The sequence below is a fragment of the Formica exsecta genome, unplaced genomic scaffold (assembly GCF_003651465.1).
Source record: "Formica exsecta isolate Colony F162 unplaced genomic scaffold, ASM365146v1 scaffold1159, whole genome shotgun sequence".
In the NCBI taxonomy this organism is placed as follows: Eukaryota; Metazoa; Arthropoda; class Insecta; order Hymenoptera; family Formicidae; genus Formica; species Formica exsecta.
Window position 1 is genome coordinate 226,012 of NW_021848498.1, and position 17,525 is coordinate 243,536.

At 37.8% G+C, this 17,525-nt stretch overlaps 1 protein-coding gene across 1 annotated transcript in view; it reads right to left on the bottom strand.

The window, feature by feature from the left end:
* The window catches only part of LOC115238892 (protein O-mannosyl-transferase TMTC2), a gene marked incomplete at its 5' end in the record, with an annotated part of 98,311 nt that overhangs the window by 32,628 nt on the left and 48,158 nt on the right, over positions 1-17,525 (bottom strand). Inside the window, 2 exons of the mRNA XM_029813048.1 lie at positions 1,053-1,297; positions 14,417-14,502. Of these exons, the coding sequence (XP_029668908.1) occupies positions 1,053-1,297; positions 14,417-14,502 (331 nt within the window). The remainder of the gene's footprint in view (positions 1-1,052; positions 1,298-14,416; positions 14,503-17,525) is intronic.

Genomic DNA, 17,525 nt, shown 5'->3' on the forward strand with positions numbered 1-17,525 from the left:
TTCCCTCTCTTTAGAATGTTTTATTTAAAACAATATACTCTCTTTATGTCATGTTGCTTCCAATTCAATTTTCTGGTATTGATTTTCAATTGCTATTAACTTTTAGTTTTAATTTTTATCGTATAAAGTTAAAAACAGCATAACAATTAAATGGAATGGATTTCTAGCTGTTCTATTGTAATGCAGTTTACGTAAAGTGCTCCACAGCATGAAAATACACTTTTCTCCTTTCTTTCTGATCGTCATGCTGAACGAAAGAACAAGTGAACCAAAGAGTATATCGCTTTACGTGGTGCAGACGATGATTGAGTGGAGAACGTTGAATTGCCTCGGGTGAACCGGAGGCAGCAATAATCTTGGAAAGCAATTAGTAATCGAAGGGTCGGCCGACGAAAACATCAGAAATCTGTTTCGAGTTGATTACTTTCTTACGGACCGCTCTCGATGTATCGCTCGGAGTGGTTTACCGCGTCCTCGGTTTGTTAATCGACCGAGTGCAATCGACCAAGAGAGGCAGAACGATTCATGGCAATCGTTTTTGTAGTTAACTGTCGCGTCTGCGAGCCAGGGTATTTGTACGATAATATTTCTTGTCGAAAAATAAAATAGATTCGTATTTCAAAACCTCTTATTCTTCTGTCAATCTTAATCGATAATTTTATCAAGTTTCTCTATAAATTCAATTCCGCTCATTGACATCTGATAAGTGTAATTAAATTCTAGCGCAAAGTTATGGTATAATCAAATTATGTTAGCGCATACAAGTTGTACCGATATATAATCGATACGTGCTCTGTCGACATGGATATTATTATACCTAATTTTCGGAGAGATAGAGATAGAGATAGAAATAGAGAGAGAAGCAAGAGAAAGACAGGAAGAGGAAACGGAGAGGAAGAGAAACTGCATAAAATCGCTCGAAGCCAACCGAAGACGTGGCTTCGAAGGCAGGCACTCACTATACCTGCTCTAAGTATTCATAGTTCTCTCGCGCGCGCATCAAGTTATTCCGCCGTAGTGACGTAATAAAGAGGAAGCGGTGAACTACTAACCTGAGGTGGATAGTGATCCGGTAGGGACTGCAGGGCTTCCTTGTACGCTGCCAGGGCTCTTTGTAATCTACCCTGATCGGCATACAGTGCGCCCAATTGAAGGAGGGCCTGCACCCTGGCCGCCTCGTGAGCCCTTTTGTCCTTCAGACCGGAGCCGTCCAAGGATGCACCGGCGCGCAAAACCGCAGCCGCCTCCGTGCCGCGACCGACCGAAATCAGCGCGGCTCCCAGATTTACGTAAGCCTCTGCAAAGACAAATGATAAGGATCATGAGCGTCATAATGTATTTAAAAAGAGAGAAAGAGAAAGTTAAATCGCTGATTTTCGCCCAAAGAATTTAATCCCTGACTTAGCAATGTGTCTTATAATGTTTTTTTCTCGTTGTCTGAACAATCTCTTGTGCATTTTGAAATGTGTAAATTATTTATTATATATCTATATTTAAGTATTTCCTTTTCCTGTAATGCGTTTTCTAGAAAAAAATTGTTTTTTCTAGAAAAGAAAACTCTCATTTTTTATGAATTCTTTTTTAAGCTTTGTAAAATAATTAAATAACATTTTCAAATTAGACAATCCAGGATAATATACGCTAATAATATGTACTTGTGTAAAATATATACGAAAGCGAATAACGTAAAGTTGGGCGAGCGACGTTTGGTTAAATTATGGAGAATAATTTCATGAGCCGAAAAGATTACGTTGGAGCAAATCCTGACCTGGCGGAAACTTTAGATGTGGCATTTCGTTTTCTCGACACCTTTATTTCTGACTTTAATTAAAAAAGTCCTTTCACGGAGAGAGGGGACTAACTTTTCTAGGCCCTAAATTGGAATAAGCGCTTTGTCGCTCAAGTAAAATTGCCATGATCTCTCGCAAACCGCAAGGACGATAAGGGAGATCACGGAATATGGAGAACTCTCAGCCTGAAATAAGGGACAGCCTCAAGTTTTTAAACAGATTTCACCTCCACATTTAGACGTTTCTTACCGCGGTTTTCTCAGAAAGGTTAAATGATAAAAATTGTGTGCAATCGGACAAATTATATTCTATGTTAATAAAACTGTTCAAAATAATTTTATTATAACGGAAGCATTTTCTTATCGAAAATTGGATTATTATATAATTCTGTTGCAGATCTCTAGAGAGACAAAAAAAGAAAATGGAGATAAACATAAATATATAGAATGCAATATAAAATAAAGAAATATATGTAGTTTAACGAAAACGTCGATGCAGTCTGTGCGAGGAAGCAGTAATTCTCGTCGTCGCATTTTATTTCGAGACTTTGGCAATTGCTGAAAAAGAGGAAAAGCGGGGCAATGAAAAATGGCGGGCCGTAAAAACCGGACGGTATAGGTTCGCATTTAGTCCACGCGAAAACTTATTACGCGGCACACTCGAATACCACCTGTTACCATTTATCTCTCGAACACGCTGGCGCGTTCTTATTTCTTTCTTTGTTGCGAGATAAATTTCGATCTTCTCGCGAATGCGCGATTGCGTCGACTTTTAACGGTATGCAATTATCGTATAAAAATTATCGCGCTGTTCGCGATTTGTAAAACGAGAGAGAGAAAGAAAGATATCACTTCTCATTTTCTGCGCGTTCTCTTCAATTAAAAAAAAAAAGAAAAAAATGTATATCGGGCGTATCAAAATAGCGATTTCCTGAGTCTTGCGCGTCTTGCACTTTGGGAACAATAGCGATAATTATGTGCTTCGTATTATTTTGAATAAAGAACCGGTTGCAGCGTCGGAGTCGAACGTAATCCATTTTCCTCGCCCTTCTCCGGGAATACTCTATGGAATTAGAATGAGCCGACCTTCCTGTATTTCCGAATCAGGATGAATGTGTATGCGACACGAGCGCACGCGCATACATCTCTCTTAAACGCGTCGATGTTTAACCCTCGCGATAGCGTAGTAGCTTTCATTGCATATATCTCAGCAGCGATGCATTCTACTGCCGATAGATATTGTACAGTTTTTTCAAGCAAAGCTGGCCATTCTTCAGATCTCACAATTGTCCTTATAATAGAGCAAAATAATCATAAAGTTAAAAAGAAAAGAAAAACTAGCTAAGAAAAAAATCAACTAGAGATAAACAAAACTAAACTAACAAAATATCTTTCCATTAGATTGCAATTTAATTTCGTCATTAAGATTTGAAACAATTTAAAATTATATAGCCACAAGAATTCATTTCTTACACGGAGAACCTTCGTTATCGCAATGTACGCATGAAAACAGCGTGGATCCATGACTCGATAGCACGACATCGGGTCATTAACTGATGTCGCTATAAATTCCCGACATTTCGATCGCTACGAAGATATCCGAGCGTTTGAAAAGCGATGGCAATCGACACGCGCGAGATAATTACATCGTAAAAAGGAACTGAAGGATCGCGAAATGACGACGATGTAAGACGAACTTACTCTCCATCTCTCGGTATCGGGTTTGCCGATATCCTCCTCCTCTGTCTTTTATTCTCGGAGGGATATTGCGGCGCGTCGTAAAAAGAACAGAAGACGAGGAAAAGAAGACGAAATAACGCGCGGTAGCGGCGGCCTGCGTTTGGCAGTGAATTATACTGTCCGCCTTTTGCGGCCTGCTCTCTCCACATAATCGTGCCGAGTCGAAGAGGAGAGTCAGGTGGCCCGTCGACACACCGGAAAATGTGATGGCTGGTTTGGGATGGAGAGTCGGTACACGGCTTATAGCTGTGGGAAGGGAACGAGCGGGCAAAGGAGGAAAAGGGGACCGTAGACTCCCGTGGGGTGCTACGGCGCAGGCGGAAGAAGGATGGGAAGGACGGAAACTGCTGTTTCATCTCCGACTCCGCCAACTTGGCAAGACCGCCGCTCTGTTTGCTTCCTAATTACGGAAGGAGAGAGAATAAGACGCGCGAGAGACGAGAGAGAAAGAGGGAGGGAAATGACGAGGGCGAGCGAAGACGTAGAGGGTAGGGGAGTAAGGCCGAAGTGAATTCAACTCCACTGCTCTCGCGGAATTAAGATTCCATTGTGCAGTCGAGTTTTGTGTGTGCCTTGCAATTTTCTGGTTAACCTGACCGACTCCTGGCACGCCCGTCCGCTTTTCCCTCGCTGTATGGGCCCCGCGCGTCGTTCTGACGAAGATCGATGGTGCGCGACCGACGCCCCCCCCCTTCGATTTATCGCCCTCGACACGCGCTGGTTTTTCACGATAATTCGTTGCGGGCGCGGGATGTGTTCGGCCGCGCGGATATAGCGTCGTTGATCTTGCGAGACAAAAGCGGACCGCCCGGCGCATCGGCGGCCGATGTTATTCATACAAGTCGCGGCTCGATTTATGCGCCGGCGAGAAGAATTAATTGCATCGGCGAATGTGAAAGCAAAGCGTTTCAATTCGACGCTACGTCGAATCGCGCGTGATGACCTATACGGGAGTTTTTAATTGTTTTTCATGATTCATTGCTAAAAATCATAATGCGAAATATCCATGATGAAATAATAATGATATTTCGTGCATATCGGTATTTCGTCAATCGTACGATTTTTCAATATTTTTCAATTTTAATTGTTCTTTTAGAAGATTATAATTTTAGCATTGCGCTGTAAGCACGTGTTCCAGAGAATACACTGAATCGTCTTGCACCTTGGCGTGAACAACGGCGACAAAGCGTCGAGACAAACTTTCGCGGAGTGACTCGGCCGAGTCCCTCCGTTAGTTATTAAATATGGCCGTTAAGTGCTAGCTGGCGGTGCAAGCTGTTGACCGTTGAAACGTTAGTTTCAAGATTACGGGACAATTTAGCGCGCGGCATGGCAATGTAATTTCGCACGCATCCGACTGTGACTAGTTGCTGGAAATGCTCTTTATAGCAGCATAGAGAGGGAAAGAAAGAGAAGGAGAGATAGACAAAAAGAGAAAGAAAGAAAGAGAGAGAGAGAGAGAGAGAAACAAAGAGAGATAGAGAAAGAGGGAGAGAGAGAGAGAGATGTAGACGAGAAAATATACTTCTCATTAACGCATATGTTATTAGGCCGCCCCTTTTGCGGCACGTACACACTGTTTCCACCGTTTGCGACCGCTTTTCCAGACCGGAACTTTCCGAGTAAGCTGATCGTTAGCGGACAATTAAATTGCAACGAGCCAATGGCTGCTATTTGAACTCTTCCTACCGTCTGAAACCTCGTCTCGTTCCGGTCCGACCACCAGCGGTGGCTTATCTACTTGCGCGTCTGCACATGTCTTGGCTTATCTACTAGAAATGTTACGAAGTAATCTCGTAACATGAGTTTCAGCGAAATAGCCAAATTTTCGGTCTCTAAAATTAATCTAATTGTAGATAACATCATATATATGTAGTCTTTTAAAAGTATTTCAAGATTCTCGCTTGATCGAAAATATTAAAAAATAATATTAAAATAATATTAAAAAAAATCTTTATTTATTGCCGAGATGTAAATATAGGAGAAAAAAAGTATAATTTACCATCAGTTCCTTATACTACGGACTCAAAATTAATTCAAGATTGGGCACAGAATATAAAGATAAAAAAAGCACTAATGATAAATCTAATATATCAAATACTTTGCAAAAATATTCCCAAACCGTTATTATTATATATTCCAAAAATATTCAACTCTCAAAAATGATACGGCCAGTTTCTCTCGTTCTTTTCGTATCAAAATTCTAACCGGATATATAACACATCGTTTATTCGCGCGGTCCAAATCGCACGCGTGACCGCCGTGCTGAAACGGCCGATCAGACGAATAGACCAGACGGCGATGATCCGTGCAGGATTACGAGAGGAGAGCCTGGTACAAACCGGCTTTCTTTCCGCCTCGGGCGGTCCCGTAAATCGATCGTAACCGTCCAGCTTTTAAAACACGTTCGATCCCAGTAATTAGTGGCTCGATCGGCCACCAATTTGTGGATAGGGCTGCCGCAGACTGCGCCTCGCACCTTGCAGTACGTATTTCCAGTCTGACATGCGTATATAGATGTGTCCGCGCGTCTGTATATATATATATGTGTGTGTGTGTGTGTGTGGGTGTGCGGAAGCTGCAAGTGCGACGCGTGCAAATGTGCAAACGTGAGAGCGACCCTTATCGATCGACAATGGCAAAGGGATGCGAGTGCGTGGGTAAGCGTGTACTCGAATACGCCCTGCGGGCGATTCGTAGACGGGCGTGCATACGCGTATAAAATCACGCATGCATTCTCTGTACACGCTGGATGCTGGAAATCGAATTAAGAATGATGGTGTTTCGCCCCGTGAATGAGATCATTGACAGTTTTCCGGTTACGTAATTTTGAATGTTAAAACGAGTCAGCAATTACATTAATACTTAAACATATAGACCATTAGACGTTTATAAAAATTGCATTATTCTTCCTATATTCGAAAATTGTTCTCTCTCTTTTGTGACACAAAAGGGTGTTTCAAAATTATTGCAAATTTTTACAATCGATTCTCTGTTTTTATTTTTCGCGTATAATGGTTTGTCCTCTTGCTGTTGCGACAAAGTTGTACTCTGCGGGATCGCTTTAAACAATCTGCGAATTTAAAACCGCTCCGACCGCCGCATGATATTAATTAAGTAAATGATTAAATTCGAATGAAACAATTAATTTGCGTGTTTAATATAGATTATCGCGACACACGTCTATGAAAAGCGCCGGTCCATTCGGCTTTTCTGAAAATGTAATTACAATTCGCCGATTAGTGAGACGGAAAAATATGTAATTCCTGACAATCGCCATACAGCGCGTCGGCATCAAATATGAAAATTAATTAATACGCTCGAATTCAATAGTTTATTCGATTCGCGTTACGTACTCTGATAGAGCCTGCGCCAATCTCCGCCCGCCGTGCCACTTGCGCTAAAAGCAATTACAAAACCAATAACAGCACATACGTGAAAAATATTCAAACGCGCGAGTTCACCGTTTTCACTGTATTTATCGGTAATAACTGTATAAGCTTGACTGATCAAAACGTTAAAACAATTTGAATATTAACTAAACACACTTTTAACCAATATCTATCGTAAATTGTATCAACTTTTAACTATTGGAAAATATAATTCAGTTTATTCTTCTTCTAATGCCATCATACCTTCATGCGTGATTTTCTACACGTCGTTATAGAAAAGAATAATAATAATAAAAAAATCGATTAAATATATATATTACTCTCTTTAAAAAGCTTTTTAATATATATAAATCAAAACGCCTCATTAACTTTCTTCTGAAATTTAAATTAACTTCATATTAATTATATTATTTGAATTTTATTATATTAGTTTAAAATAAATGTGAATACGAGTAGATATTATTCTAAAATGATTGCAATTGTAAAGCGATAGATTTGGTTGCCTCTTGTATAACTATCCAATTAATAGGGCCTAATCAGATGTACATATTATTCTGATTACTACCTTGTTGTAATCTTCTCGAGAAACGTTTCAAATAGAGAAGACAGGCGAATATGTAATACACATATACACATACACACACAACGCGCGCGCGCGCGCACGCACGTGTCTGTGCAATATACAGTAAACTCTATGTATACGTGTTTGAATGATCCTGTCGAGGATAGAAGGGATGAGGGTGCGGCTGCGAAAGGGGATAAGGCCTTTACATGAATTGTCGTATTCAAGGGAATCAATCGTGTTAAGTGCTCATACAACCGATCCAGCTAATTTCTCGCAATTCGAACCCCAAGACGACACTTAACCGCGAGCGATACGGAAACTCTGTTTCTGAGAGCCCGGTAATCTCTATCTTCTCGTCCTGCCATGACACTAACAAGATCGCGTTTCTACCGTGAATGATCGCAAGCAATTATAGCTCTGGTAAAGACGTAGACTCGGAAGAACCCGTCATTCTAGAACCTGGAGATTTTAAAACGTAGTTTCTGTATATCGCTGCGTAAAATATTAACAAAAAATTTATTTCATACTCATAATTAATGAATATCTGTGTAATGTTACGGAAAGTTATAATGCATCAAAATCAACTGATATCCACGTTATTCTATTTTAGCTCCAAGATTCTAATATGTCATTGTTTTTGATATCATTTCTTTATATATAGTAGAAGACATTGAATTTTCATATGACTGTTATATTTTCATAACGATAATAGCTAAAAATTATGAATAACAAATCGGAACATATAACTTTATTAGCAATTTTAGTTTTAACATTTTAACTTTATCATTGCCTTTAACATCGGGTTATTATAAGAACATGACGGTTTATATATATATATATATATATATATATTTATTCATTTTAGTGCCAATTCTATCGACAATTTTAAAATTCGCATCTCTATTAGATGAAATGTGAGATCTTTTGATTCACTCTAAATAAATTTTTAACTAATATTTGGTTGCCTTTTTATTAAGCAAAATCCATTTAAATTATGCAAGCTTTTTGATTTATGTAAATAAATTTAACCATGTTCGTCGCATTTAGTCATTAAATTAGTAACTGTTTCTGCAATGCTACAAAAAACAATTATAATTCGTAATTTGATTTGACAAGTTGCGTAAAATATATTCATACTATAAAATTATTATTATTATCTCTCTCTTATATAAATATAATTAGGAAATGTAACATGAAGCGTAACAACACAAATAAATGTTACAAAAGTCAATGACTAATATTAATTGGAGTGATCATTATCTCGCGATTTATATGACTTCGCAGCCTGACGAGATTACATCGATGAGATTCGCGTAATATATTTTATCATGAAATCGTTAAACTTAATTAATCAAAATTAATCAATTATTTAAAAGATTCATTATCGTAGAATATTAATATTGTTATACTAAAACTGAATCACGCGCGATTGTTAATCAATCATTTGGTTAAGGGAAATTCTCGTCGCGTTGTCAAATTAAAATTATTAAACCTGATTTGCGAAAGCTGATCCATTATCTAGTGGAGATGCTGTATCGTTAAATTAAAATCAGCGAGCCACAAGTTATCCCGGATGCAGAGCCGAAGCGGATGTATCATTTAACATTGCGGGAAAGTGCTTTGCGCGCACGTCCGAGGGTTAATTGCGAAAGTAAAGCAGAAACGTCTAACTGTGAACACCATTCCGCCTTCTGTCTACGCAAGTCTTTGCCCCGCGATTCTCTCGGGAACTTGGCTGCTTTAATTGAGTCGCCCGTATTTCGCGAGCGAGCGTTTTGCACACGTGTTGTAGACAAGCGGACATTTCCCGGAAGTTTGCTCTCGCGAGAAGTCTTTCACACGTGGCGCGTTTACTCGTGGCGAACTCCATTAACGCAGAGAGCATTTCTATCTTTCTCTTTCTCCCTCTCTCTTTTTTTTATCGCTAGTTTCATCCTTTTCGTTGGACGAACCAACTATAAATGAGCGGAGATACTGCCGCGAGATTTACGAGAGCGCGGCCGTTTTGTTGGATTATAGATAGCCTGTATTCTGAACTTGCGCTGGCGGGCGCAAACTAAGTCCGGGTTGCTCGTAAAATCTTGGCGAAAAGAGGCACGCGTTATTCGTTACTCGAAAGTGCCATAAAAGTTGTACAACGCGTATCCTGAAATAAATACAATTTAAAATAGGAACTTTCAATCTTGTCATGTTGTTTGTTTCTTTCCTCTTGTTGCATTGATCTACGTACAATAATCTAGAAAGCATTATAATAATACTAGTATGGAGTAAAAATTAATTAAATTAGTATTTGTTGTTAATTAGATAACGTTAAGACATAGTGGACATTATCAAAGTTTTATACATTCCTCAGTGACAAAGTTTCCGAAGTATTTTGCATGACGCTGCCATCGTGGACGAATGTTAAGTAAAGGACTTCTTAAACATTCCTTGTGCTCTTTCGCTTCCAGGCCGCTCCGGTCGTCGTCGGGATCGAGTTTAACTTCGCTAATATACTTTCGCGCCCCGCTGCATAGAAGCGAGATGTATCCGCGTTTCAGTTATCGGCCGAACTTCCACGACGAGCGAGTGAACTTCGAATGAATAAAGTTCGCGCGGGCAAAAAAAACTAGACCGCGTCGCTTCTTTCTCTTTGTTTTCGCTGAGCCGTTGATTAATCGATGATAATACGTCGACTTTAACGTCGACTAACTTTGAGAAATAGCTCTTAAGTGGCGGCGATGCTAGGCAACATGAAACTTGCCCATCAAAATATCATACTAATAAGAAATTTATTATTGTGCGAGAATACATATAAGTGTGTGTAAATAAAATTATAATATATTATATATTAATATCTCATAAGAATAGATTACGGTAAGCCTTCCCCAAACAAGATATATTATTTAAAAAGTTTTTGTGAAGTGATAATAAAAATCTCATAGGACAAAATGAGATGCTGAACATAGTGTCTCGGTTTGTCCTGAGGCATTTTCTATGGTTTAACAGTCGAATTTGTTTAAACCTTTAAACTATCAAAAATTATAGAACTATTGAAAAGAAAGTCAAAACAATTATTTGAGTTTCCACGAAATGATAGTATTACGTATTATTTGATCTTCGTTTTTCTTTTTATAATTATTATTTTATTTTACAAAGTATAAAACCTACAACGGAATAAATAATAATTATTACGGAACAATAATTATTACGAAACGGGATTTAATATTATGCAAACCATTTTATGGTTTCGAACAATAATTCTCCTAATTAATTGAATAAAATTTTGCTAGCTTTTTATTCCCAACGGCAAAGTTAGCCCGCAACCTTATAAAATTAAACATTCTAACGCGCACATGCAATTGCGGTCGTTTCCCTAGAGAAGTTTCATACGCGAATAAGCTTTTTAGTTTCCCCGCGCGATAATCGTCAAAAATTTCCAGCACAACGCGCTTTCCATTCTCATCCTCGCGCGCAACAATGCATAATCATAAACGCGGTTTAACTTCTCACGATATATTTAAGCCGCATGTTTATTTAATTGCTCCTTGCGGTTTAATTAAATTTTAACGTTCAATAAAGTCTCAGATCTTTTCTTCCATATTTCTTTTCTAGCTATTTTCTTTTCTATTTATGAAAAGAAAATAATAGATTGTAGTAATCTGCTATATTTTCTAATAATAAAACTAATAATTTATATATATATATGTTTTTCTCTTAATAATTTTATGAAATATATTTAACATTAATTCATTGTGTTAATTTCATTTAATATATAAATTTTTTCTAATTTATTTATAACTGCATTAGTTTAGAAGATAAATCTTGTATAAAAATATTAGTAGTTTTTTTCTCCTCTCCAAGTAAAAATGCCAAGTATATTAGCCATAAAAGTTTAAATATTTCACAATCTTACTATGATTATTCTGTCAAGAAAGAATTTCAATTGAGTATACTCTATTTCTACCAAAGTAAGATATTATATTAAGATGTTTATGTTAACAGACATTAATTTTTTTATGACTGCTTTTCCAAGCTCGCATATGCTTTGTAATAAATTCCAATCTTACGGCCTAAGATGTTACATTACGTTTTTATCCGACAATACAGTGTCGGGCTGATGCATTAGTAAACTTTCCCGGCAACTTTTAAGCCTGTTTGAGCTGTCAACTTTTATCGGCCATTACTCACATTGAGAGGGTAGTTTTAACCGATTAGTTCGCTATCAAAATCGATGGGAGATGGATGCCCGTGATGTATAACGCGCAAAATGGGAGCAGCCTCGCGTTTATGTGTACGTATGTTCCGTATGCCTATATTGTACATCGAACAAAGACATGATTGCGTTAATATTCGTTTGCTAATATTGTTAAAGCGGAATTAGAGAAAGAGAGAAAGAAGGTGAAAGAGAGAGAAGGGGGGGGGGGTAAGAATATGTCAATATTGCTAGTTGGTTAATATTATAATATTATTAGTTACTCAATTAACATTTATTTATTGTTTGCATTGATCATTTTTGGTTTGTCAATGGAAACCGCAATGCTGGCCGCTAAATGCGGGCGATATACAGGTAACTTTGCAAACACTGTCGGAACTTTCGTTTTCACCTGCAAAAGCGTACTGTGCGCGACAAACAATTTAGGAGAACCCGTTAATATTTGGCTAGGATGGCCGCGATCAATCGGTAACGTGCTAATTCAATGCGTACATAAATCCATCTGTTCGCCTCTATCAATCTCTTGGAGATAATTACGTGCCTACGTCAAACGTGCTGAATCGAAGCAAATAAGACCTGATGTCATTGTCAAATAAACACGTATAATAGCTATTGGTCTAAAAAATCTGTGAAGTATCTTCAGAAAATAAAAAATATTTATTAATTATATGTACATAAAACTAGTACTTTCTTCTAAACATTTTACAAATATTACAAACAGAAAGAGAAACCATATTTCTTTTAAAAGATAAATTTTTAAATTATTATTATATATTTGTCTTTTCATTTTGTATAAATGGAATTGTAATTTTTATGGCAAAATATCTTTTATTTAGATTTAGATAGATGGTAGTTTCTCGCAGGAAACCTTTCGGTTTAAAAATAAAACATGTTAATATAGAAGAACGATTTCCGCGTAACCGCGCTTTCCTCGAGTTTGCTTCCGTTTTCCTTTCCGTCTGCAATGTATAGACGCTTTGCAAATTCGATCGCGCTTATACGGATCGTTTCACTCCGTTCCGGACGGGAAACGTTTCGGTCAGAAAACTGGTATGTGCCCGTGGAGGACCGATAAAATCGATATTGTACCGTGCGGAAGTATCGTTTCGTAACGAACCAATTCCACATCGGTCAAAGTAAATCGTCGTACGTGGGTATTGTGTACGATATTGCGTAACAAATTCGCTACTGTTTCGCACTGCATATTCTGTGATAGGGTAAGCATTCGTTTTCCCGGCATTTGCCAAAGCTCATTGTGCATGCAAATCGTCCACGTATATAAATTTTTATACAAAACCATACCTCTCTTTGACAGTGTCGCATCTGTTCGGATTTATATATCGCGTATAAATATGTTTGTTCGTTATTTTTTGCGATGTTAATACTTTTCTCGATATACGTCTAAATCGGACGTGACATCATTAATCCGTCGCATAGTACATACATACGATGTTGTAACCGGGCACAAGATTTCAGGTATATTTTTGTGAATACAAAATTAATTTTTCTTTCTGAATAAAAATACCAAAGTATATCAATATTTTCAGTGCTATAAATTAAGTTCTTCAGACTGCAATTAGATAACATTTAATTATTCACTCTAACATGAATTGTGAAAATATATTTGAACGTTTAAATCAAAATTTAATTACTAAAATTATTCAATGTTTAATATTAGAGTGTCACATTTCTCGAAATTTTCCTCATAAGTAAAATATTGAAATTCAAATATACGCTCAATATACGTTTCTGTCATTAAAATTAATGCAGATATTTACGGGACACCTTGTCGTGAACGCAAGTCGTCGAAATCTAATCTACATTCTGCGTTTCGTTTCTCGCCGCAGATGTGCCCGTCGTTCCAACCGCGCGGATATACCAGCGGTATCACCCTTTACGGAGGAAAAACATCTGGGGACCGAGAGAACCCGGAATGGCACGTGAAGGAGCCATAAAATCGATATTGTAACGCGACGAGTTATCTCTCGCGGTAACGAACCGCTCCCATGTCGGTTGAAGTAAATCGCGGATCGTACATATACTCTTCTATACCGAGAGATATATATATACGTGTGTAACAAACGAGCCGCTCGTCTTTCTTTCCCTCAGCTTGCTTTATTCCTTTTCTTGTCGGTCCTTTTCGACGCGCGCTTCGCTTCGCCCTCAGGTTTAAGGCCATAAAGATTGAGTCTCTTGGGTAAAAGGCGGCTCGTTAAGGACGCGAGCCGATCTCTCAGCTTCTAGTCGTAAGTACGGATGTATACGTAGACCCGAGAGGGCTTACTATATAAGAAGCAAGCTACACAGAAGAAAATAGTAGTGGAATAATACGCGTGTCTGTAATAAAGATTATTACACCGATCATAAAAATAGTAGAAAGCATGTGATAGCGAAACAAGAAAAATTAGAGGATAAGCGTCTCGAGTGACTGAAAATGGAGCGCGTTGGGGGGATTGATAAATATAACGAGTAAAATAGATCGAGTAACGACAGTTTGTCTTCATTTCTCGTGATGATGTTACTGACGCGTATAGAGGTATATTTTTTCGTGACGTTAAGGATCCTTCAACGATCGATCGGCGGTAATAAAGCGAATCCATCAAATGAACCTTAATGGTGCTCAAATATTAAGTTGCTCGAACGACCATAGAATCGTTCGAGGGTTCGGCTAACGAAGCCGACGACGCTACGCGGTTTTTAAAGTTGGAAAACAAAACTGTAATTAGAAGACTTACGAGCTAACGAAGGCCGGAAATGAATGGCTCGTTGATAACTCAAAATCGCCTCTTCGTAATTCTTCCTGCCCTGCTGTAAGATGCCTCTGTAACAAAAAAAAAAAACAAAGCAACTTTTAATACACCCTAGAATATTACAATGAGAAAAGAATAATATATTTGGAAAGCAAAAATAATTAAAAAATTTTACATTATAATTTTTATTCTACAAAGAAGAAAAAAATAACTCTAAAGATCGCTAAATATATCAAGTTGACTATATGATAATGTTGATAATGCGCGATCTTAAGCAAGCAGCCATTAACAAGATAAATAAATTTTATAATCTCTAGTTTGCCTTTTGTCATCGCGGTACATATTTCCCAGCTTTCAAAGATATTCACCTCTTCGATATAATATCAAGTGTCAAACGTTGCGAGAAGAAAAGAAAAGTTTTCCGTCTTTTAGACAGTGAGCGATTAATCTTTCCTCGAAAAACGTCACTTTCAGAAACGATATAAAAATATTACTTGTCAAGGCGATGACTTATCGCACATGAGGTTGCTGCTACGCGGTGGGATTAAATTGTGAGCGCAATAAGCACGATTCGTAATATCCATACACACATACGGGAGCGGTCTCTCTCTTTCTCTCTTTTTCTCTCGCAAAGTTATATATTTTAGAAAGGACCCACCGTTTCGGCGTTGCGGTGATTAATCTTCCGACATAAGTTGTCGCTCGAGAAACGATGAAAATATCACTTGTCGACAAGTGAAGTATAGTCGGCCAGCCGATGAACGACTTGCGCAAGTACTATCGTTGATATTTTTCTCGTAGCACGTTATCGAAATCGGACTGGACGATACGACGTGCAGTTATTTTTCTTGCCTCGCATGTTGCGTTATTTTTCTTACTTTCCGACTAGATTAGAATTGTGAACAGGATTTTGCACAAGAGTTATAACGTAGTTTGCGAAATATTTGTGCTTCTTGCATATTAAATATATGTCGCTATATTTTTTAAAATTATGCTACTCTCAAAAAAGATTATAATTAATATATATTATTTGGATAATATATTTCCTAAAAAAAAAGAAAAAAAATAGAGATGCGCTTATGCATGTATCTGATGATTTATTACCGAGATTCATTGCAAAAATTCGCGCTTCAAGATTTCAACCATGTCAACTTTTCTAACGAAGCGGGTGTGTACAATTTGAATTGGCGTAAATTACTGAATGTTGAACAAAGTTTGCTGTGCATTTCCGCTCCGGTACATATTCGCGCGCGCGAAACTATACGCTGCTTTTTTTTACAAGTCTTATTAACGTCGAAATATAAATTAACGTCAGTAAATTCTCTGACATTTTGCCGAGTTTTTACGGATTAATATAATTATTAAGAATTTTCCGTTTATTCTGAAGCACAGTTTTGAAAATCATTCTTTTCTTAGAAACAATTAATTTATTATCAAAATTAAGAGCATATTTAACGCGTAAATCGAATTTTCACGTCGATGCAGCGTTGCGAAAAAATTATACTAATGAGGCGCTTTGTAAGCCTCCGACGAGCGACGAGCTTGAAGAAAAAAAGAAAAAGAGAGAGAAAATGGCAAAGAAAGGGGCGAGATGGAACGAGATATTTCCTTTCCTACCGTGCGAAGCTAGCAAGATGAAGAGAATCTCTGTTCGTTAACGAGCCGCTACTCTGCATTCGTTAACTTTCAACAAGACGAAGACGTTCGCGACGTATACATATACTCCGCCCGTCACTTTGTCGGCTTCTCCTCTTGTAACAATTTTCAGTTTGTGCCAATTTACAATTATACCCTATTCTGTTTAATTTGTTATTCAACTCTTGGCCCGTTTACCAACCGTACACTGCGACGATTTTATAAATCTTTTTCAAGTAGTATAAATCCGTAAGTGTTTTACTAAATGTACGATAGAGAATCACAAAAGACCGCAAGAAAAGTTAACGTTTTGTATAATTACAAAAGAAACAATTATGTCTATGAATTATGTGATTGACATACTAAAAAATAAAATTGCTAAATTCTCAAAACACTGTAATATTTAAAAAATAATAAAAAAATTCTATTCTTAATGTTTTAATTCTTCTTTAAATAATGTTTTATTTTTACTTTTTACTAAACTGAATTATATTCCATAATTGACGAGTTATAAATACTTCTTGTCTAATTCTGACCGCTATTATTCCATCAAAAGTTAACCGCATTTAATGTCAAAAGCGAAATTGAGGCACAAACCAATTTATGCAGATGGTCAGGGAACGAAAAGACAAATCGCGCGCGTAATTCCCCGATGTCGTTCGTTTAAAACACGAAACTTAATAAAGCGACGTGGCGCGTCAAATGCTGTTACCGTCAAACCGCTGTGCGTACGGCGGCTTCGTGGTATAGTTCAAACGGGAACATGAGCGTGTTTCCGCACATCGACAAAATAAACCGCAATCGTTTGGTCGAATCGCGCGGATATAATTATACGAATTATTCGGGTTTCCTGTAACGGGCAATCGGTTTTACGACGGGAGAACGTTTTGCGCTGTAACGATCACGTTTTGTGTCGGCTGGTTTCGATAGCAAAACGCGGGCTCTTCAGAATATCCTCGAGGATTTTCCACTGGAAAATTTCGTTCGTAACAAGATGCGGAGAAGAAAGCAAGGAATAAAAGAAGGAAGAAAAACAGTTAGAAGACCGAGGCGAGATAGAGAAGAGAAGCAACAAAAAATACAGAAATTGTCGTCGAATATCTGACCGTTTTTATGTGGTGAGCCAATAAAATAGAAACGCCCGTAAAACGTTCACCATATCACGCAAATATGCCGATAAAGGCTCGGCGAGGAATGTCAAAAAGTTGCTTCGATTCACGACGCGTGAATATGCGTATTTCAACAAGACTGAAAATGCAAACGCGGTGCGCTGAGAGGTGTGCATGAGATTCTGCGAAACGTCATTTCAAATCGAACGCAACGGTAGGTCGTCGCGATCGTTGACTTTCATCACTTAATATCATTGATGTTCGCCGTAAAATCTGCGTATAAAATATTTAACTTCTAGAAATTTTGTTTATCAATTTTTATGCTAATTTATAGAATTATATATACCTAT